The 25,128-nt window shown below is 36.6% G+C and overlaps 1 protein-coding gene across 2 annotated transcripts in view; it reads left to right on the top strand.

Moving 5' to 3' along the window:
• Positions 1 to 25,128, top strand: part of ADAMTS20 (ADAM metallopeptidase with thrombospondin type 1 motif 20) — a 232,748-nt gene that overhangs the window by 75,914 nt on the left and 131,706 nt on the right. Inside the window, exon 5 of one of the 2 annotated variants that reach the window (XM_082349310.1) lies at positions 15,017 to 15,276. In XM_082349310.1, coding sequence (XP_082205436.1) covers positions 15,017 to 15,276 — 260 coding nt within the window. Of the gene's footprint in view, positions 1 to 13,823; positions 15,277 to 25,128 lie in introns of those variants that run through there. The other variant, XM_082349311.1, reaches the window with a different exon arrangement.

Genomic DNA, 25,128 nt, shown 5'->3' with positions numbered 1-25,128 from the left:
GAAGACCTGAATGAAGTTAGAGGCAACAATATTGTTGCCAACAGGAGCAATACAGGGAGCGTTTTGAAGGAGAAGTGGCAAAACTTGGTGACCAGATGCAAAGGGTAAAGGAAGGATAGGAAGAGCACAATGGTGGTGTACAGTTTAGTGTCAGTATAGTATTTGGAAGTTATTGCTCACATTAATACAAATGGGGAAACCGGGAATGGGAAAAGAAAATTATCTCATTTTTATATATTTTGAGTATGAGGTGCCAGTAAGACATTCAAGTCAAATTATGGGCTTCTAATTTCATTATTGTTTGACAAATTTTTTAGTAGTTTATATTCTTATAGATTATAACTTAATCTCCTTGCATTCTAGAATACACTATGCTGTTTTAAGGGTTATATTCACGGATGTAATTTTAAGTATTTTATGTTCTAGTAAGTAGATTATCATTGTTGGATGATGTTTGAGATGTGGTGGTTTGGTCTAAATTAGTTTTGGGTCACAATACACTTGTTATTAATAAAGGACAAGACGTAGTTTAAACATTTGAGTCAATGGAACATAGACGAGCATTGCATAGAAATGATGTAATTGAATTGGCAAATGAACGTTGAATAATGCCCATTTATTTAGGGTATTTGGAAAGGTTACGTTATCATTATTTGTTATACTCCTTAAGTATAAATATCAGAAAAAAGGTAATGAGATAAAACATTTAGCCTATAAAATAGTTATAGATACTGTTTTAAAAAATAATATTGTAATTGAAATAAACAGTAAACAAATTCATTGTAATGATTTAAAGGGCACTGAGATTTAATGAAAGAATTTAATAGTTGTTCAGTCACACCTATCCATATGACCAGTGCTAAAAGTTTGAGGTACATACTTCCATATCTTTGTGGCTCATTTTATAAAATTTTATGAGTACATATCAATATTTTGTGAAAGTTTGTTTTCACAAAAATGAGAACATACTATTCATATTGTTCTGCCACTTACACTTTTTACTTAAAAATGCATCATGAACATCCTTCCTTATAAAACCACATAGACCTCATTCTTTTTTTTTCACAGCTGCATAAGATTCTGTTGTTGAATTATTCCTGTGCTGAGGATTCTTGTTTTTAAAAGTTTTAAGTTGCGTCTCTTGGTTTTTTTAGTTACCAAAGCCATTTGTCTTTGCAAAATTATATTTGCAAAATCAAATCAAAACAATAGTGAAGAAAACTTTCTCCCTAATATTCATTCTGTATATTTCATTTTATTGTCTTACTGCTTTAGCATTACCAAAACAATACTGTATGATAGTGATGAGAGCTGTCCTATTAATGGCAGTTAGTTTTGTAAATTACTGTTAGTTAAGAACTTGTTAATACTATAATGCAAGTCATGAAGATATGAACCAATACGAAATATAGGACTTGGATAACAACTCATACATGGCCACACAGTTCCGCTGTCACCCACCCTCTCATTCATCCACCTACCTCCCCTCACTTGAGGCATCGTTCTGAATGTCATGTTTGTCATTGCTTTGCTTTTAATGTAGTGTTATTACATCCATAGATATTTCTTAAAGTATATATCTTTTAGCTTTTAAGCTATATAAAAACACGTTGTATTTAATTTTTTCCACTTTTCTCACTTATAGTGACAAAATAGATTCATACTGTTGTGTGTTGAACTATGAAATTAGATTTCTTCTAAATTATTCAATAATTTTGACAGAGTCCTCTAGAATATTCTTTTTTTTTTTTGGACACAATTTACATTTTTAAAAAAATTTTATTTATTTATTTATTTATGGCTGTGTTGGGTCTTCGTTTCTGTGCGAGGGCTTCCTCTAGTTGCGGCAAGCGGGGGCCACTCTTCATCGCGGTGCGCGGGCCTCTCACTGTCGTGGCCTCTCTTGTTGCGGAGCACAGGCTCCAGACGCGCAGGCTCAGTAGTTGTGACACACGGGTCCAGTTGCTCCGCGGCATGTGGGATCCTCCCAGACCAGGGCTCGAACCCGTGTCCCCTGCATCGGCAGGCAGATTCTCAACCACTGCGCCACCAGGGAAGCCCTAGAATATTCTTATCATTATTTCATTTGCTATAGAGATTAAACTCTTGAGATCTGTACTGATAACACTGTATTTGTTGTTAAATTATGGTTTTCTTTCTTTTTTCCCTTAACCTTCATTGTCAAGCAGTATGTTTTAGTGGTTAAAACCGCTGACTCTGGAGCCAGATCCCCAGAATTTAAATCTTAGATGTGCTACTTATTAGTTACATAGGGCTGGATTTTACTAACCCATTTCTACAAGCTTTTGCTTTTTGATAGGCAAATTTAAACTACCTTTATTATGATATAAACTATTTAGTTAGTTTTATCTGTTTTCATTTTCAGCTTTATCAATGATTAACTGTTTATGTGAGTTCTGTAATCTGTTTATATTGTAGATTCCTCATTTATAAAATGGGATTAACAATAGTACTTATTTTGTATGCCACTATTAAATTAGTTAATACAAATAAATTTGTCAGAAATGTACAGCTGATCCTTGAACAAGGCGGGGGTTTGAGGTGCTGACCCCCGCTCAGTGGAAAATCCGCATGTGTCTTTATAGTTGGCTCTCCATATCTGCGGTTCTGCACCCGTGGATTCAACCAACTGCAGGTCATAGTACTATAGTACCTATTTATTGAAAAACATCCACGTATAAGTGGACCCACACAGCTCATACCCATGATGTTCAAGGGTCATCTGTACTCGGCTTATAATAACCAGTATATTGTGTTATTTGTATTTCATATTAATGATATTCTGATATCTTTTTTCTCCATTTCCTTACTTTTGCTGAGTTTTCTTTTCTTAAGTCATCCCCCACCCTTTTGAAATTAGAAGTTCTACTGAGTATCTTTTTCCTTTGGTAATGTGGTTATTTTGACAGTTGTATATACACACACCTGATACTTGCTGATATTAAAAGTAAATAATAATTATATCCTTTTTTGCATGAAGCTATGTGACCTATCCCAGTTCCTTCTTGCCCCACTGAAATTTTCCAAAGTGAATATGCCACTTTTCACTGTCTCCAGCAGTATACGAGAGGCTCATGGTAATAACATTATATTACCATGCCTTGTTATTTTCAATATTTTTCATTTTAGCCATTTGGGACGGTAAATAGTCAAGTTTCATTGTGTTTTAATGTGCATTTCCCTGATTATCGATAATTTTTTGGCACTGTTTTCATATATTTATTGCCTTTGACTTTTGTCTCTTGTGAGGTATTCAAGTCTCCCTTATTTTTGTCTTATTTCTTATTTGCAGTGGTTAATTATATAATCTGCATATAAGCCCTTTATTTATTTATTTTTTTAATAGATCTTTATTAGAGTATAATTGCTTCGCAATACTGTGTTAGCTTCTGTTGTACAACAAAGTGAATCAGCTATATGTATACATATATCCCCATATCCTCTCCTTCTTGAGCGTCCTTCTCACCTTCCCTGTCCCACCCCTCTAGGTCATCGCAAAGCACCAAGCTGATTTCCCTGTGCTATGCTGCTGCTTCCCACTAGCTAACTATTTTACCTTCAGTAGTGTATATATGTCGACGCTACTCTCATTTTGCCCCAGCTTCCCCCTCCTCCCCTGTATCCTCAGTCCATTCTCTATGTCTATGTCTTTGTTCCTGTCCTGCCCCTAGGTTCTTCAAAACCATTGTTTTTTTCAGATTCCATATATATGTGTTAGCATATGGTATTTGTTTTTCTCTTTCTGACTTACTTCACTCTGTATGACAGAATCTAAGTACATCCACCTCACTACAAATAACTCAATTTTGTTTCTTTTTATGGCTGAGTAATATTCCATTGTATGTATGTGCCACATCTTCTTTATCCATTCATCTGTAGATGGACATTTAGGTTGCTTCCATGTCCTGGCTATTGTAAATAGTGCTGCAGTGAACATTGTGGTACATGTCTCTTTTTGAATTATGGTTTTCTCAGGGTATATACCCAGTAGTGGGATCTCTGGGTCCTATGGTAGTTCTATTTTTAGTTTTTTAAGGCACCTCCATACTGTTCTCCATAGTGGTTGTATCAATTTACATTCCCACCAGCAGTCCAGGAGGGTTCCTTTTTTCACCACACCTTTTCCAGCATTTATTTTTTCTAGATTTTTTGATAATGGCCATTCTGACCGGTGTGAGGTGATACCTCGTTGTAGTTTTGATTTGCATTTCTCTGATAATTAGTGATGTTGAGCATGTTTTCATGTGCCTCTTGGCCATCTGTATGTCTTCCTTGGTGAAATGTCTATTTAGGTCTTCTGCCCATTTTTGGATTGGGTTGTTTGTTTCTTTAATATTGAGCTGCATGAGCTGTTTATATATTTTGGAGATTAATCCTCTGTCCGTTGACTCATTTGCAAATATTTTCTCCCATTCTGAGGGTTGTCTTTTCGTCTTGTTTATGGTTTCCTTTGCTGTGCAAAAGCTTTGAAGTTTAATTAGGTCCAATTTGTTTATTTTTGTTTTTATTTCCATTACTCTAGAAGGTGGGTCAAAAAAAATCTTGCTGTGGTTTATGTCAAAGAGTGTTTTTCCTATGTTTTTCTCTGAGGTTTATAGTGTCTGGTCTTACATTTAGGTCTGTAATCCATTTGGAGTTTATTTTTGTGTATGGTGTTAGGTAGTGTTCTAATTTCATTCTTTTACATGTAGCTGTCCAGTTTTCCCAGCACCAATTATTGAAGAGTCTGTCTTTTCTCCATTGTATGTTCTTGCCTCCTTGTCATATATTAGGTGACCATACATGCGTAGGTTTATCTCTGGGCTTTCTATCCTGTACAATTGATCTATATTTCTGTTTTTGTGCCAGTACCATATTGTCTTGATTACTGTAGCTTTGTAGTATAGTTTGAGGTTGGGGAGCTTGATTCCTCCAGCTCCATTTTTCTTTATCAAAATTGCTTTGGCTATTCGGGGTCTTTTTTGTTTCCATACGAATTGTAAAATTTTTTGTTCTAGTCCTGTGAAAAATGCCGTTGGTAGTTTGATAGGGATTGTATTGAATCTGTAGATTGCTTTGGGTCATATAGGAATTTTCACAATATTGATTCTTCCAATCCAAGAACATGGTATATTTTTCCATCTGTTTATGTCATCTGGTGATTTCTTTCATCAGTGTTTTAGAGTTTTCTGAATACAAGTCTTTCACCTCCTTAGGTAGGTTTATTCCTAGGTATTTTATTCTTTTTGTTGCAATGTTAAATGAGATTGTTTCCTTAATTTCTTTTTCTGATTTTTCATCATTATTATATAGGAATGCCAGAGATTTCTGTGCATTTAATTTTGTATCCTGAAACCTTATCAAATTCATTGTTTAGTTCTAGTAGTTTTCTGGTGGCATCTTTAAGATTATCCATGTATAGTATCATGTCATCTGTGAACAGTGACAGTTTTACTTCTTCTTTTCCAATTTGTATTCCTTTTATTTCTTTTTCTTCTCTGATTGCCATGGCTAGGACTTCCAAAACTATGTTGAATAAGAGTGGGGAGAGTGGACCTCCTTGTCTTGTTCCTGATCTTAGTGGAAATGCTTTCTGTTTTTCACCATTGAGTATGGTGTTTGCTGTGGGTTTGTCATGTATTGCCTTTATTATGTTGATGTTGGTTCCCTCTGTGCCCATTTTCTGGAGGGTTTTTATCATAAATGGGTGTTGAATTTTGTCAAAAGCTTTTTCTGCATCTATTGAGGTGATCATATTTTTTTCCCTTAATTTGTTGATATGGTGTATCACATTGATTGATTTGTGTATACTGAAGAATCCTTGCATTCCTGGGATAAATCCCACTTGATCATGGTGTATGATCCTTTTAATATGTTGTTGGATTCTGTTTGCTAATATTTTGTTCAGGATTTTTGCATCTATGTTCATAAGTGATATTGGTCTACAACTTTCTTTTTTTGTGATATCTTTTTCTGGTTTTGGTATCAGGGTGATGGTGGCTTCTTAGAATGAATTTGGGAGTGTTCCTCCCTCTGCAATTTTTGGAAGAGTTTGAGAGGTATCAGTGTTAGCTCTTCTTTAATTGTTTGATAGAATCCACCTGTGAAGCCATCTGGTCCTGGGCTTTTGTTTGTTGGAATATTTTAAATTACAGTTTCAATTTCATTACTTTTGATAGGTCTGTTTATATTTTCTAATTCTTCCTGGTTCAGTCTTGGAAAATTGTACCTTTCCAAGAATTTGTCCATTTCTTCGTGGTTGTCCATTTTATTGGCATATAGTTGTTTGCAGTAGTCTCTTATAATCCTTTGTATTTCTGCGGTGTCAGTTGTGATTTCTCCTTTTCATTTCTAATTTTATTGATTTGCTCTCCCTTTTTTTCTTGATGAGTCTGGCTAAGGGTTTATCAATTTTTTTAATCTTCTCAAAGGACCAGCTTTTAGTTTTATTGATCTTTGCTATTGTTTTCTTCATTTCTATTTCATTTATTTCTGCTCTGATCTTTATGATTTCTTTCCTTCTACTGACTTTGTGTTTTGTTTGCTCTTCTTTCTCTAGTTGCTTTAAGTGTAAGGTTAGATTATTTATTTGAGATTTTTCTTGTTTCTTGTTGTGAGATTGAATTGTTATAAACTTCCTTCTTAGAACTGCTTTTGCTGTGTCCCATAGGTTTTGGGTCATTGTGTTTTTGTTTCATTTGTTTCTAGGTATTTTTTAATTTCTTCTTTGATTTCTTCAGTGATCTCTTGGTTATTTAGTGGTGCACTGTTTAACTTCCATGTATTTGTGGTTTTTACAGTGTTTTTCCTCTAATTAATTTCAAATCTCATAGCGTTGTGGTCAGAAAAGATGCTTGATACGATTTCAATTTTCTTAAATTTTCCAGGGCTTGATTTGTGGCCTAAGATATGATCTATCCTGGAGAATGTTCCATGAGCACTTGAGAAAAAAGTGTATTCTGTTGTTTTTGGATGGAATGTCCTATAAATATCAATTAAGTCCATCTGGCCTAATGTGTCACTTAAAGCTTGTGTTTCCTTATTTATTTTCTGTTTGGATGATCTGCCCATTGGTGAAGGTGGGGTGTTAAAGTCCCCTACTATTATTGTGTTACTGTCAATTTCCCCTTTCATGGTTGTTAGCATTTGCCTTATGTTGAGGTGCTCCTATGTTGGGTGCATAAACACTTATAACTGTTATATCTTCTTGGATTGATCCCTTGATCATTATGTAGTGTCCTTTCTTATCTCTTGTAACAGTCTTTATTGTAAAGTCTATTTTATCTGATATGAGTATTGCTACTGTAGCTTTCTTTTGATTTCCATTTGCATGGAATATCTTTTTCCATCCTTTCACTTTGAAGTGGGTCTCTTGTAGACAGCATATATGTGGGTCTTCTTTTTGTATCCATTCAGCCAGTCTGTGTCTTTTGGTTGGGGCATTTAATCCATTTACATTCAAGATTATTATCAATATGTTTGTTCCTATTTCCATTTTCTTGGTTGTTTTGGGTTTGTTTTTGTGAGTCTTTTTCTTCTCTTGTGTTTCCCGCCTAGAGAAGTTTCTTTAGCATTTGTTGTAAAGCTGGTTTGGTGGTGCTGAATTCTCTTAACTTTTGCTTGTCTGAAAATCTTTTGATTTCTCCGTCCAATCTGAGTGAGATCCTTGACAGGTAGAGTAATCTTGGTTGTAGGTTTTTTCCCTTTCATCACTTTAAGTATATCCTGCCACTCCCTTCTGGCCTGCAGAGTTTCTGCTGAAAAATCAGCTGATACCTTATGGGGATTCTCTTGTATGTTATCTTTTGTTTTTCCCTTGCTGCTTTTAATATTTTTTCTTTCAATTTAATTTTTGTTAGTTTGATTAATATGTGCTTTGGTGTGTTTCTCCTAGGGTTTATCCTGTATGGGACTCTCTGTGTTTCCTGCACTTGGGTGACTATTTCCTTTCCCATGTTAGGGAAGTTTTCTACTATAATCTCTTCAAATATTTTCTCAGACCCTTTCTTTTTCTCTTCTTCTTCTGGGACCCCATAATTCGAATGTTGGTGCGTTTAGTGTTGTCCCAGAGGTCTCTGAGATTGTCTTCAATTCTTTCTCTTTTTTTTCTTTGTTCTGCTCCTCACCAGATATTTCCACCATTTTGTCTTCCCGCTCACCTATTCTTTCTTCTGCCTCAGTTATTCTGTTATTGATTCCTTCTAGTGTATTTTTCATTTGAGTTATTGTGTTGTTCATCTCTGTTTGCCTGTTCTTTATTTCTTCTAGATCTTTGTTAAACATTTCTTGTATTTTCTCCATCCATGCCTCCATTCTTTTTCCGAGATTCTGGATCATCTTTACTATCATTACTCTGAATTCTTTTTCAGGCAGATTGCCTATTATTCATTTATTTTGTCTTGCAGATTTTTACCTTGCTCCTTCATCTGTGACATATTTTTTTGCTAATTTTATTTTTTTCCTTTTTTTTAATGAGTGGGATTGTGTTCCTGTCTTAATGGTTGTTTGGCCTGAGGCTTCAAACCCTGGAGTGTGTAGGCTGTTGGGTAGAGCTGGATCTTGGTGCTGAGATGAGGACCTCCAGGAGACCTCACTCTGATGAATATTCCCTGGGGTCTGAGGTTCTCTGGTAGTCCAGTGGTTTGGACTTGGAGCTCCCACCACAGGAGCTTCTGCCCGACCCCCAGCTCGTGAATGAAGATCCTGCAAGCCACGCGGGGGTGCAAAAAAATACCCAGCTACGTTAGAAAAAATATAAAAATAAAAATATAGATGAAACAACAACCAGAAGGTAAAACAAAACCGCAATAGTAAAAAAGAAGAGGAGGAAAATGAAAAAGTCGAACAGGCCTTGGCTGTGGAGGGCAGGGCCTAAGCAGGGGTGAGGTTTGGGCAGTGGGCGGGGCATATGCTTAGTACTCACAGGGCTGGAAATGGCAGGGGTGGGTTGGGGTGTGGGGTGTGGGGCTTAGGCTCAACAGAACAGAAGAGGCCCAGGTGTGCCCCCCCACCTCTGGTCTCAGAGGGTGGGGGACCCCACCAGGGAGCCCAGTAGGCTTCCTGGGCTCGAGTGGGTGGGGAAAATGCCCTCAGCTCCTCTCCTGCTCCACCTGTCCTGGAGGACCCCTCCCACCTGCCTCTCCTGATCTCCCTGGCCACCCTCCTATGCTCCCAGGACCCACGTGGCCTGGAGGGGGCTTTGGAGGGTGGGGGACTGGCCTGGGAACTCAACAGGCTCCCCATGCCTGATTGGGTGGGGCAAATGCCCTCCACTCCTTTCCTGCTCCTCTGGTCCTGGAGAGCCCCTCTCTCCTGCCTCTCCTGTTCTCTCCTGTCCTCCCTTCTATGCCCCCAGGACCAACCCAGGCAGGAGGGGACCTCTGAGGGCATAGGACCAGGCCCGAGAGCCAGGCAGACTTACCTGGCCGATTGGGCAGGGGAGACGCTGGGTCTGTTCCCCCCAATCCAAGCCCCTGAGGGTCCCTCCAGGCGTGGGAACCCCTCCCCCCTCTCAGTCACCCCTCAGAGGCACTGGTTCTGTCCGGCCTCCACTTCTCCTCCCTGCTCAGTGCCCCCACGTCCTACCAGTTTGCTTGGGGGTTCTTCCTGTCTCTTTGGGCATCGGGGTCCCCTACCAGCATCCGGCAGGCACCCTAATTGTGGGGAGATACGAACTCTGTGTCTTTCCACACTGCCATCTTGACTCCTCAAGCCCTTTATTTATATTTATTGCAGATACCTTCTCCTTCTCCCATAGTGATAAACACAAATTCAAAGTCTTAACTTAATCAGATGAATAGTCTTTATGGTTAATATTTTTTGTGTCCTGAAGAGTCCTTTTTTAAAAATAAAAACCAAGATCTTGAAGATATTCTGATATATCGTCATTTAAAATCCTCATAAAACATGTTTGGGATCTTTCTCCCTCTTTTTTTTTAATTCTTAGAAAAGTATTTGAGAAAGTAGAGCTATTTCTTCTTTAAATGTTTAATCATATTTACTGGTGAAACCCTTTGAGCCTGGATTTTGATTAGAGTTCAAATTTTTTTAAGTTATGTGGCTATTAGGCTTTCTAATTCTTTATGGGTCAGTTTTGATAAGTTGTATTTTTTTCAGAAATGTTCTAGAAAACATTTCTGAATTTTTTTGCATCAAGTTGTTCATAATATCTTCTTAATGTTTATAGGATCCTGATATTGGCTATTTTTTCCTTTTTTAATTGATTAATTACTCCAGAATTGAATTTAAATTTAAAATTTATATATTCTTTTGTTCTAGAGACTTTTTTTTTCTGTGCTATATTACTATATCCAGTGTTTTCTTTCCAGTTTGGAATTCTATTTGTTTCTTTCATTATTTCAGCCTGCACAGAACCATCTATTCTAACTTACTATCAGTCTGACTCCTTCAAGACATAGTGCTTCATCAAATGTGTTGTTTAACTTACTATTAGCCAGTGAGATGTTTGATTTCTTAGCACCCAGGCTGGACAGACTTTGGGAGCTATCTCAGGTAGTGAGATGCTGACAGGCCCTGGTAAATAACCATTCAACTTTGTTTCTATGATTTTGACTATTTTAGATACCTTGTAAGTGGAATCATACAGGATTTATATTTTTGTGGTTGGCTCATTTTTAGTTAGCATACTATCCTCAAGGTTCATCCATGTCAGAGCATGAAATAATTTCCTTTTTTAAGGCTGAATAATCCATTTTATACATATACCACATTTCATTTATGCATTTATCTATCAATAGATATTTGGGTTGCTTCCACCCTTTGGCTGTTGTGAATAATGCTGCAATGAACATGGATGTGCAACTATTACTTCAAGACCCTGCTTTTAATTTGTTTGGATATATACTGAGATGTAGAATTGCTGGATCATATGGTAGTTCTATATGTAAATTTTTTAGGTATTTTTATACTGTTACCCATAGTGGTTGCACCATTTTATAATCTTATCAACAGTTCACAAAGGTTCCAATTTCTCCATATCCTCACTGACACTTATTTTCTGTTTTTTTTTTTTAATAGTTGCCATCCTAATGGGTGTGAAATGATATCTGTTTGTAGTTTTGATTTGCATTTCTCTAATGATAAGTGATGTTGAGCATCTTTTTTTATATGCTTGTTGTCCATTTTTATATTCTCTTCAGTAAAATGTCTATTCAAGTCCTTTTACCATTTAAGAAATCAGGTTATTTTTATTGAGTTGTAAGAGTTTATATATATATATATATTTTTTTTCTGTATATTACCTACTTAACTCCTTATCAGATATGATTTGCAAATATCTTCTCCCATTCAATAGGTTACATTTTCACTCTGTGGATTGTGTTCTTTAATGCACATACATTTTTAAGTTTGTAGTCACATTTGTCTATTTTTTGCATTTATTGCCTGTGATTTGGTGTCACATCCAAATCATCATTGCCAAACCCGCTGTCATGAAGCTTTTCCTCTGTTTTCTTTTAGGAATTTCAAAGTTTTAGGTCTTTCTTTTAGATCTTAATCCATTTTGAGTTAATTCTTTTTTTTATTTTTTTTATTTTAAACATCTTTATTGAAGTATAATTGCCTTACAATAGTGTGTTAGCTTCTGCTTTATAACAAAGTGAATCAGTTATACATATACAATATGTTCCCATATCTCTTCCCTCTTGCATCTCCCTCCCTCCCACCCTCCCCATCCCACCCCTCTAGGTGGTCACAAAGCACCGAGCTGATCTCCCTGTGCTATGCGGCTGCTTCCCACTAGCTATCTATTTTACATTTGGTAGTGTATATATGTCCATGACACTCTCTTACCCTGTCACATCTCACCCCACCCCCTCCCCATATCCTCAAGTCCATTCTCTAGTAGGTCTGTGTCTTTATTCCCGTCTTGCCACTAGGTTCTTCATGGTCTTTTTTTTTTTTTTTCCTTAGATTCCGTATATATGTGTTAGCATACTGTATTTGTTTTTCTCTTTCTGACTTACTTCACTCTGTATGACAGACTCTAACTCCATCCACCTCATTACAAATACCTCCATTTCATTTCTTTTTATGGCTGAGTAATATTCCATTGTATATATGTGCCACATCTTCTTTATCCATTCATCTGTCGATGGACATTTAGGTTGCTTCCAGGTCCTGGCTATTGTAAATAGAGCTGCAATGAACATTGTGGTACATGACACTTTTTGACCTATGGTTTTCTCAGGGTATATGCCCAGTAGTGGGATTGCTGGGTCGTATGGTAGTTCTATTTGTAGTTTTTTAAGGAACCTCCATACTGTTCTCCATAGTGGCTGTATCAATTTACATTCCCACCAACAGTGCAAGAGAGTTCCCTTTCCTCCACACCCTCTCCAGCATTTATTGTTTCTAGATTTTTTGATGATGGCCATTCTGACCGGTGTGAGATGATATCTCATTGTAGTTTTGATTTGCATTTCTCTAATGATTAATGATGTTGAGCATCTTTTTTTATATGCTTGTTGTCCATTTTTATATTCTCTTCAGTAAAATGTCTATTCAAGTCCTTTTACCATTTAAGAAATCAGGTTATTTTTATTGAGTTGTAAGAGTTTATATATTTTTTTTTCTTCTGTATATTACCTACTTAACTCCTTATCAGATATGATTTGCAAATATCTTCTCCCATTCAATAGGTTACATTTTCACTCTGTGGATTGTGTTCTTTAATGCACATACATTTTTAAGTTTGTAGTCACATTTGTCTATTTTTTGCATTTATTGCCTGTGATTTGGTGTCACATCCAAATCATCATTGCCAAACCCGCTGTCATGAAGCTTTTCCTCTGTTTTCTTTTAGGAATTTCAAAGTTTTAGGTCTTTCTTTTAGATCTTAATCCATTTTGAGTTAATTCTTATATATGTTGTAAGATAAAGTCAAATTTCATTCTTCTGCATGGAGATATCTAGTTTTCCCAACACCATTTTTTGAGGAGCCTGTTCTTTCCCCATGGAGTGTCCTTGGCATCCTTGTCAAAGATCATTTGACCATATATGTGAGGGTTTATTTCTTGGTTCTTTATTCTGTTCCATTGGTCTCTATGCTGGTCATGCTATGGACATTCTTATACAAGTGTTTTGTGGGCATATATTTTCCTTCTCTTAGGTATGGATCTAGGATTGTAATTGCAGGGCCGTGGGGTACACGTGTAACTTAACTTAGAAATTGCCAGATCATTTTCCAAAGTGGCTGTACCAACACTTGGTAGTATCAGTCTTTTAAGCTTTAGCCATTTTGGTAAGGTTGAGTCACTTTTTTTGTCTTTTGGTTGAATTGTTAGTTAAAAACAAATTTGAGGTAACTTTAAGTGCTTCAATATGTGTTCATTAATTTTTTTCTCTTCCCACGAGAGTATAAGCCTTATTAGATGCTGTTTGCTCCTCAGTTTCTAAATGTTTGCTGACATAGAGTAGGTACTCAATGAAAGTTTATTTTGAATGAATGAAGTGGATGAAAAAATAAATCAAAACATGAATATTTAGCTTCTTTCTGATAAATCTGAGATTTGTATTCATCAGATATATCTGGGATCTTCTCCAGGGTCTAATAATTAGTCATGGATATTTTGGTGGTTGAATCACCCTAGGAAAAATATGGTAGGATAAAGTTTTAGGAATGTATCTTCAGTTTGCCAGGTTCCCACAATCTCCCATTGAGATAAATTTTAAAACTTAAGAGCAAGAACATTAAAAGGCAGGATGGTTTTAAGAATTAGAAAAAGTAGTTCATCTGTGGAAACATTGTTCAAGGACTTTTGTTTCTTTTTTTTTTTTTAATTAATTAATTTATTTATTTATGGCTGTGTTGGGTCTTCGTTTCTATGCGAGGCGTTTCTCTAGTTGCGGCAAGCGGGGGTCACTCTTCATTGCGGTGCATGGGCCTCTCACTATGGCGGCCTCTCTTGTTGCGGAGCACAAGCTCCAGACGCGCAGGCTCAGTAGTTGTGGCTCATGGGCCTAGTTGCTCCGCGGCATGTGGGATCCTCCCAGACCAGCACTCGAACCCGTGTCCCCTGCGTTGGCAGGCAGATTCTCAACCACTGCGCCACCAGGGAAGCCCCTGTAATATAGTTTTATATTTTGTCTAATCTTTATAGTACCACTACATCTTGATTGTTGTGGTATTGATGGTTTTCCTTATGAGCTATTCAGGACCTTTTATTTCTTCTTACCTGATTTCTTTGGTCCACTTTTCTGTTCTAAATAGTTTCACTAAACAATTACCAGAGAAAAATAAGAAAGAGAATAGAGGAATAAATTTAAAGAGAAGGAAATAGGACAAACACTCATGCTGCCTATGAATTTTTTTCCATTAGCACAAATAAGAATTTAGAAGTGACTTCTATAAATGCATAGGACTTCAAGTAGTTGCCATTATAATCCCTAATGTTTCAGCTGTTTTAATACTGTATTTATATATAAACAAATGTAATAAAAGTAATCAGGTATCTTACATAATCAAGTATTATACAATTTATATCAACATTTGACTTTCTGGGTTTGAAAAGCCGTCTATTGTTATATGGGTTCATTTTCTGTTGGTGCTCTTCACATGTCGTATAACAAAAAATATGTTTCTTTTCTGTATTTTATGGAGTTTCATCCTACAAAATATTTCTCTGTAATGAGATTAGATGCAATCAGTGGCTTGAGGACCCAATGTACCTACTGAAAAAAACATAAGTTCTCCTTGATTTGTTTTTATTTTCTGCCCAGTGGTTAATATATGTTTTGAACAGTCATAGCTGTTAAAATAAGACTTATATACAGTTTTGTTAGTGTAATCTATGAAAATGTGAACATTATATTACTGTGAGTAGTAATGCTTATGATAATATGGTATAACACTTTAAAATAATTTCTTTTTGTCCTTTTATTTCATATTGGAAGCAGGTGTGTAAGTATTCAATATTTTTGGTTATTCTATTCTGTGCAGTATTTTGAGTCACCTCCAACTTAATGACTCCACGTTATTGTATTCTTCCCCCACCAGAAAGTCAAATAAAGAAAACCACTTTACCCTTTCATAACTACAGCGACATGAATGAAGATCTTAATATAAAGGAGGAAATAGTTTTAGGAGACTCTTCAAAAAATATATCATTGGAAGATGAAAGAAGTCAATTACATTCCAGGAAAAAACGTTTTTTATCGTATCCAAGATACGTGGAAGTTATGGTTACAGCTGATGCTAAAATGGTTCATCATCATGGACAAAATTTGCAGCACTACGTACTAACTCTAATGTCAATTGTAAGTAAACTTAACAGGTCCTTTGTATTTCCTAAAATGTTTAACATAATATTTTTCACATTTAATTAAAATGTTTCCCCAAACTTTAGATGTAAGCAAATTGTCTATATTTAAGCCAAAAATATTTCATTGAAATTTAGTTTAAATAGATGTGTATAGCAAGTATCCCATTCTGTTACTTGGACAGTTTTCTAAAAAATCTAAAATCTTTGAAACAAACCACTTACAGAAATTGCTTGAATCTTAACTTCATCACATGAATGGCTTCTGCCCCCTAGTGACAGGGAAGATCTTAGTAGAACTGATCTTTTACCCTTTGAATCTGAATTTTTAAACCTTATCTTATTTCTGCACAGAAGGAGGGGATACTAATTTTACTACTACTGCATTCGCCAAATCAAATTGGGACACATGATATTTTAAGTTATAAAAGTATTTGTGGCAATAAAAGGATAACCTATTACTAATAGAGCTGCTTTAGCAAATTTAGGGTGTAAGATCACAGTAGCTATAAGAGCTTTTGAGCTGATGTTAGTATCTCTTTGAGCAATGGTGGTGCCAGTATCATTAGAACAGAATTCTAGTGCCAGTAAAGAACACCGGTTCTGTGTTAGTGGTAGCACTCTATGTCCTATACATGCACGTATATAGGCACCCATATACATATATACACACATATACCTACTGTCTGGGACATTGCTGGGTTAAGTCCTGCTGTTTTGAAGTAATTACTAAAAGTACCTCTTTCATTCTCAGGAGTATCTTGGTTTAGTTGATGAATTATATGGTCCCCTATTTATACACATCCAGGATATTGGAACATATCTCATGGCTAGAAGTATCTCTATTCACAGGTAGGGAATTCAGGCCTACTTGGTGGAAAAAACTTGACCAGGACACATATATAGGCTATTATAAACTTCCTTTAACAAGAACTCGCCAGTTAAGTTCATTGTGACTTAAAGATCCTAAGACTTTGTTATTTTCCTTACATATAACATTTTATCTTAAATTCTTATAAGTGCTAAGAATACATGATCTCTGCTGCCTAAACACAGTATCTGGTATGAAATGGGCACTCATTAGTTAGTTAAAGAATGAGTAAATAAGTGATAAAAGTAATACATTTTTCGGAATAAATGACATTGTAACAGACAAAAACCAGAGATGATCCAAAATGATTTTCCTAAATTTGTACAGTATAGATGTCTTTTGTTTACTTGAATTGAATTTTTAAAATGGCAACAGAGCTATACATACAGATTTATTCTGATGACTTTTTAACTTCCGAATCTGAAGTAATTATCTAGATGTATAATTATCTAGATATGGGTGTGGCATGCTCATTATGAAGGGATTCTAATGAGAACGTTGACATGGAGGATGTCGATTGATATGTAGGAAATTATATCAATTATATGGAACAGTGTGGGATAAGCTTGGCAATTTTAAATGGTTAAAGGAGATACTCATTAAGAAAACTGGGGAGGGGATAGAGATACTGAAGGAAAATATTAGATTTTATAAATGCAACAGGTTTTGTAGCATGTTAAGTGACAACTCCCATATCAGTGCTTTGGAAGTAATGACTAGAAGAAGTCAAGGAACACAAGAGTAATTTTCAAACAGCTCTCAATAATACAGTTTTGGTGATGATGCCATCCTCTGAAAAGTTTTGTCATCTGTATTTTACATAAAAATCAATGTAATCACTATTTAGAAGTTATTGTGATGTACCTTGTGTCCATGGGAGTTTTAAAGCCAGAGTTCATCAAGGACAAAGCCGACCTTCTGACTTCATGGAAAGTAAATCTGCTTCTGAGATTGCTTGAAACAGAAGACCAGTGCATGCACATACCAATTCCTAGATTTTTAGTCCCAGTAGGAGAGCCAATTTCAGTTAAGACGAGATGTTTGTAGATGTAGTCAGTTGGTTTGTGTTAAGCTTTCATTCACAGGGAGATACTGCCACAGGTTGAGGAATAGAAGAACATTCCAGATACAGATGGGGCAGGAGGAAAAATTCAGGAGGGTAAATCTCTCTTTGGAGGTAGTCTTGGTTTTATACATACTTTCTTTCCTCCTCAGAGGCCAAATTTCAAGTGACTTCAAATTACCTGAGGTTTTTGCTCTCTTTATTCTTTTTCTCTTTTGTTGAATGTTTAGATAAGGATGCAGGAAAGTCAGCAGACTTTATGGTTCTGGACAGTTATTGTTATTTTATTAGTGAAAAAAAGTGGTCATAACTATATTTGTAGATGTAAACCATGTTAAAGGTGAATGGAAACTTGGGGAAAGAGTCGACAGACTCTTGTTTTGCCTGGGACTTTCTTAGTTTTAGTATTAAAAGTCTCATGTCTCTGGAAATCCCTTAGTCCTGAGCAAACTGGGACAGTTTGTCACACTACATAGAGATTGTCAAATCTAATCCAACTTGTTTTATCTCCACTTGTGAAGTCCATTTCCAAAATTGCTCTAAAGAAGTAAGAGGAATACTATCTCCACATAAATGTCCCCAGATGTTTCCAGTTGAAGAAGAAGGCATTCAAGTTTTGCATATTTTGTCCTAATTTTTTTTTTTTTTTAGTTTTTTAAATTATTTATTTATTTTATTTATTTTTTGGCTGTGTTGGGTCTTAGTATCTATGCGAGGGCTTTCTCTAGTTGCGGCAAGCGGGGGCCACTCTTCATCGCGGTTTGTGGGCCTCTCACTATTGCGGCCTCTCTTGTTGCGGAACATAGGCTCCAGACGTGCAGGCTCAGTAGTTGTGGCTCATGGGCCTATTTGCTCCACGGCATGTGGGATCTTCCCAGACCAGGGCTCAAACCCGTGTCCCCTGCATTGGCAGGCAGATTCTCAACCACTACGCCACCAGGGAGGCCCCTGTCCTAATTTTTAAAAGGCATTAACTGCATTTCAAGCACACACTCGAGATATTGGTAATGTTTTTTGGTCATAGTAATTTAGGAAAAAGACATGAATATGTGATTTGGACTTGGAATATGATTGAGAGCCATTTAAAGAGAAGTTCAAAGTGATGAAAGAGTTTCTGTGTTGAGCTCCAGATATAGTGGGGGAAACTGCTGAATGCTTTCAGCATTGAGCAGATGGATTATATACATAATTTAGAAAGAGGATTACCTACACTTACTCATCCTGTACAAAGTAAACAATTATGCTCTCAAACTTTTCCTTTGCTTTCAACAGTTTAACAATATCTGAGTGCAGTGATATGGAAATAATGTGTGTGATTTAATTCACCTTTTAGAGTGCTTTACTCATGTTGTAAAAATAGCTTAGTGATCTCAATTCAAAGAGTTTCTGGAAATAACATTAAATTTAGCTGGGAAGAGCACATATGTGGTATATAGTATATCTAATGAAAAAAGTGTGTGTTAAATGAGCAGAGATGTTCAATTATTTGCTATTCCAAAACTTTTATCCTTAGAGAATTTGGGTGACATGATCAGGTTAAAATGTAATTTTACATGCATTATTATTTTTTCAACAGATTTATTTTGATATGCAATGACTTACTGTTTAATTAATCTTGGAAATACTTACTGTGTCAGAAAACTCCACATTCCTTTGGGTTTACAAAGGTTTGACTTGATGCTATTCACCTTGCTACAGATTTAATAATGTAAATTTCAAGAGCATCATTTGATTCTCAGGAATTAGCCCTATTTATTAAAACAGTTGCTATTAGAGACACTTATCAACTAGAAAGGCTAACCTACATTACACTGACTTAATATCATTGCTTTCAATTCTTTGAGTTGCTTTTACTGATGTTATTTAGGATGGGGTAAAATTTTCGACCACATTAAAATAAAAACTAATGATTTACTTTTGTACTTTATGTTCAACCATTTATGTTACTTTTCCCTTCAACTCAGTGCTCTACCTGTTCTTAATTCTTTGCACATACTTACTTTGTGCATATGCAGAATGTCATTTTCTAACTTAAAAACGAAAACATCTTTCTGATAAGAGTAATGGTCCCTGTAAGCAAAATGTGTTCACTTTGTTAAAATCAGTTCTTTACAGATGACTTTGAAGGTGAAGGTGGTCAGAGGGTACAAATATACAGTTATAAGATAAATTACTCCTGGGGATGTAATGTACAGCATGGTGACTACAGTTAACAATACTCTATTGTATTTGTGAAAGTTGCTAAGAGAGTAGATCTGAAAAGTTGTTATCATAACAAAAAAATTGCAACTATGTATGGTGATAGATGTTAACCGAACTTATTGTAGTGGTTATTTTGCAATATGTACATATGTCAAATCATTGTACACCTAAAACTAATACAATGATATATGTCAATTATCTTAATTTTTTTTAATGGCTAAAATAATAAAGAAGGTGGTCTCTAAACATGCCATGTGTGAACATTTGCTGAAGCACTATTTGGAAATTATTTCAAAATAGTTGGTCAGTTACTAGCGACATAATTTGTTTCATGCTTTGCATGAACTTTATTTTGCCTAGGATTTTGTTAAACTATTTAAACAATTCATACCATTTCTTTTCCTTTTGCTAATTATCTATGAAGTAATGTTTACTATTTTATGAGACCTACGGTAAAGCAATATGAAATCTATATGCCAGGGAAACAAATACTTAAAGAATAAAAGATTGGGGGATTGGTTCAAGATGGCGGAGTAGAAGGACATGTGCTCACTCCCTCTTGCGGGAGCACTAGAATCACAACTAACTGCTGAACAGTCATCGACAGGAAGACACTGGAACTCACCAAAAGAGATACGCCACATCCAAAGACAAAGGAGCAGCCACAATCAGACGGTAAAAGGGGCTCAATCAAAATAAAACTGCTGAGTGGGTGACTCACAAACTGGAGAAGACTTATACCACAGAAGTCCACCAACTGGAGTGAAGGCTCTGAGCCCCACGTCAGGCTTCCCAACCTGGGGGTCTGGAAATGGGAGAAGAATTCCTAGAGAATCAGACTTTGAAGGCTAGCAGGATTTGATTGCAGGACTTCAACAGGACTGGGGGAAACAGAGACTCCACTCTTGGAGGGCACACACAAAGTAGTGTGAGCTTTGGGACCCAGGGGAAGGAGCAGTGACCCCATAGGAGACTGAACAAGACCTACCTGCTAGTGTTGGAGGGTCTCCTGCAGAGGCAGGGGGTGGCTCACCGTGAGAACAAGGACACTGGCAGCAGATATTCTGGGAAGTACTCCTTGGCGTGAGCCCTCCCAGAGCCTGCCATTAGTCCCACCAAAGAGCTGGGTAGGCTCCAGTGTTGGGTCGCCTCAGGCCAAACAACCAACAGGGAGGGAACCCAGCCCCACCCATCAGCAGACAAGCAGATTAAACTTTTACTGAGCTCTGCCCACCAGAGCAACAGCCAGCTCTACACACCACCAGTCCCTCCCATCAGGAAACTTGGACAAGCCTCTTAGATAGCCTCATCCACCAGAGGGCAGACAGCAGAAGCAAGAAGAACTACAATCCTGCAGCCTGTGGAACAAAAACCACATTCATAAAAAGATAGACAAGATGAAAAGGCAGAGAGCTATGTACCAGACAAAGGAACAAGATGAAACCCCAGAAAAACAACTAAATGAAGTGGAGATAGGCAACCTTCCAGAAAAAGAATTCAGAATAATGATAGTGAAGATGATCCAGGACCTCGGAAAAAGAATGGAGGCAAAGATCGAGAAGATGCAAGAAATGTTTAACAAAGACCTAGAAGAATTAAAGAACAAACACCTAGAAGAATTAAAGAAGAAACAAACAGAGATGAACAATACAATAACTGAAATGAAAACTACACTAGAAGGAATCAATAGCAGAGTAACTGAGGCAGAAGAACGGAGAAGTGACCTGGAAGGCAAAATGGTGGAATTCACTGCCGCAGAACAGAATAAGGAAAAAAGAATGAAAAGAAATGAAGACAGCCTAAGAGACCTTTGGGACAACATTAAACGCAACAACATTCGCATTATAGGGGTCCCAGAAGGAGAAGAGAGAGAGAGAAAGGACCCGAGAAAATATTTGAAGAGATTATAGTTGAAAACTTCCCTAACATGACAAAGGAAATAGCCACCCAAGTCCAGGAAGTGCAGAGAGTCCCAGGCAGGATAAAGCCAAGGAGAAACACATGGGGACACATAGTAATCAAATTGACAGAAATTAAAGACAAAGAAAAATTATTCAAAGCAACAAGGGAAAAATGACAAATAACATACAAGGCAACTCCTATAAAATTAACAGCTGATTTCTCAGCAGAAACTCTACAAGCCAGAAGGGAGTGGCATGATATATTTAAAATGATGAAAGGGAAGAACGTACAACCGAGGTTACTCTACCTGGCAAGGACCTCATTCAGATTCGACAGAGAAATCAAAAGCTTTACAGACAAGCAAAAGCTAAGAGAATTCAGCACCACCAAACCAGCTCTACAACAAATGCTAAAGGAACTTCTCTAAGTGGGAAACACAAGAGAAGAAAAGGACCTACAAAAGCAAACCCATAACAATTAAGAAAATTGTAATAGGAACATACATATTGATAATTACCTTAAACATGAATGGATTAAATGCTCCAACCAAAAGACACAGGCTTGCTGAATGGATACAAAAACAAGACCCATATATATGCTGTCTACAGGAGACCCACTTCAGACCTAGGGACGCATACAGACTGAAAGTGAGGGGATGGAAAAACATATTCCATGCAATGGAAATCAAAAGAAACCTGGAGTAGCAATACTCATATCAGATAAAATCGACTTTAAAATAAAGAATGTTACAAGAGACAAGGAAGGACACTACATAATGACCAAGGGATCAATCCAAGAAGAAGATATAACAATTATAAATATATATGCACCCAACATAGGAGCACCTCAATACATAAGGCAACTGCTAACAGCTATAAAAGAGGAAATCAACAGTAACACAATAATAGTGGGGGACTTTAACACCTCACTTACACCAGTGGACAGATCATCCAAACAGAAAATTAATAAGGAAACACAAGCTTTAAATGACACAGTAGATCAGCTAGATGTAATTGATATTTATAGGACATTCCATCCAAAAACAGCAGATTACATTTTCTTTTCAAGTACACATGGAACATTCTCCAGGATAGATCACATCTCGGATCACAAATCAAACCTCAGTAAATTAAGAAAATTGAAATCATATCAAGCATCTTTTCTGACCACAACACTATGAGATTAGAAATGAATTACAGGGAAAAAAATGTAAAAAAGCATAAAGACATGGAGGCTAAACAATACGTTACTAAATACCCAAGCTCACTGAAGAAATCAAAGAGGAAATCAAAAAATACCTGGAGACAAATTACAATGAAAACACGATGATCCAAAACCTATGGGATGCAGCAAAAACAGTTCTAAGAGGGAAGTTTATAGCAATAGAAGCCTACCTCAAGAAACAAGAAAAATCTCAAACAATCTAACCTTACACCTAAGGGAACTAGAGAAAGAAGAACAAACAAAACCCAAAGTTAGCTGAAGGAAAGAAATCATAAAGATCAGAGCAGAAATAAATGGAATAGAAACAAAGAAAACAATAGATCAATAAAACTAAAAGCTTGTTCCTGGAGAAGATAAGCAAAATTGATAAACCCTTAGCCAGACTCATCAAGAAAAAGAGGGAGAGGACTCAAATCAATAAAATTAGAAATGAAAAAAGAGAAGTTACTACAGACACCGCAGAAATGCAAACCATCCTGAGACTACTACAAGCAACTTTATGCCAATAAAATGGACAACCTGGAAGAAATGGACAAATTCTTAGAGGGGTATAACCTTCCAAGACTGAACCAGGAAGAAATAGAAAATATGAACAGACCAATCACCAGTAATGAAATTGAAACTGTGATTAAAAATCTTCCAACAAACAAAAGTCCAGGACCAGTTGACTTCACAGGTGACTTCTATTAAACATTTAGAGAAGAGCTAACACCTATCTTTCTCAAACTCTTCCAAAATATAACAGAGGGAGGAACACTCCCAAACTCATTCTACGAGGCCACCCTGATACCAAAACCAGACAAAGATGTCACAAAGAAAGAAAACTACAGGCCAACATCACTGATGAACATAGATGCAAAAATCCTCAACAAAATACTAGCAAACAGAATACAACAGCACATTAAAAGGATCACATACTGGGCTTCCCTGGTGGCGCAGTGGTTAAGAATCTGCCTGTCAGTGCAGGGGACATAGGTTTGAGCCCTGGTCTGGGAAGATCCCACATGCCGTGGAGCAACTGGGCCCGTGAGCCACAACTACTAAGCCTGTGCGTCTGGAGCCTGTGCTCCGCAACAAGAGAGGCCGCGACAGTGAGAGGCCCGCGCACCGCGATGAAGAGTGGCCCCCCGCTCGCTGCAACTAGAGAAAGCCCTCGCACAGAAATGAGGACCCAACACAACCAAAAATAAAAATAAATAAATTAATTAATTAAAAAAAAAAAAACGGATCACATACCATGATCAAGTGGGGTTTACCCCAGGAATGCAAGGATTCTTCAATATATGCAAATCAATCATTGTGATACACCATATTAACAAACAGAAGAATAAAAAACATGATCATCTCAATAGATGCAGAAAAAGCTTTGGACAAAATTCAACACCCATTTATGATAAAAACCCTCCAGAAAGTAGACATAGAGGGAAGTTACCTCAACATATTAAAGGCCATGTACGACAAACCCACAGCCAACATCATTCTCAATGGTGAAAAACTGAAAGCATTTCCTCAAAGATCAGTAACAAGACAAAGGTGCCCACTCTCACCAGTATTATTCAATATAGTTTTGGAAGTTTTAGCCATGGCAATCAGAGAAGAAAAATAAATAAAAGGAATACAAATTGGAAAAGAAGAAGTAAAACTGTCACTGTTTGCAAATGACATGATACTATACATAGAGAATCCTAAAGATGCCAGCAGAAAACTCCTAGAGCTAATCAATGAATTTGGTAAAGTTGCAGGATACAAAATTAATGCACAGAAATCTCTTGCATTCCTATACACAAATGGTGAAAAATCTGAAAGAGAAATTAAGGAAACACTCCCATTTACCATTGCAACAAAAAGAATAAAATACCTAGGAATAAACCTACCTACAGAGACAAAAGACCTGTATGCAGAAAACTATAAGACACTGCTGAAAGAAATTAAAGATGATACAAATAGATGGAGAGAAATACCGTGTTCTTGGATTGGTAGAATCAATATTATGAAAATGACTATACTACCCAAAGCAATCTACAGATTCAGTGCAATCCCTATCAAACTACCAATGGCAATTTTCACAGAACTAGAACAAAAAATCTTAAAATTTGTATGGAGACACAAAAGACCCCAAATAGCCAAAGCAGTCTTGAGGGAAAAAAACGGAGCTGGAGGAATCAGACTCCCTGAATTCAGACTATACTACAAAGCTACAGTAATCAAGACAATATGGTACTGGCACAAAAATAGAAATATAGATCAATGGAACAGGATAGAAAGGCCAGAGATAAACCCACACACCTGTGGTCAACTAATCTATGACAAAGCAGGGAAGGATGGAGAAATGACAGTCTCTTCAATATGTGGTGCTGGGAAATTTGGACAGCTACATGTAAAAGAATGAAATTAGGACACTCCCTAACACCATACACAAAAATAAACTCAAAATGGATTAGAGACCTAAATGTAAGAATGGACAGTATAAAACTCTTAGAGGAAAACGTAGGAAGAACACTCTTTGACATAAATCACAGCAAGATCTTTTTTTGATCCACCAGCTAGAGTAATGGAAATAAAAGCAAAAATAAACAAATGGGATCTAA

Source organism: Balaenoptera borealis, assembly GCF_965194805.1.
Source record: "Balaenoptera borealis genome assembly, chromosome: 13".
Classification (NCBI taxonomy): Eukaryota; Metazoa; Chordata; class Mammalia; order Artiodactyla; family Balaenopteridae; genus Balaenoptera; species Balaenoptera borealis.
The sequence above is the reverse complement of the archived record's forward strand: the minus strand, read 5'-3'. Positions and strand labels throughout refer to the sequence as shown.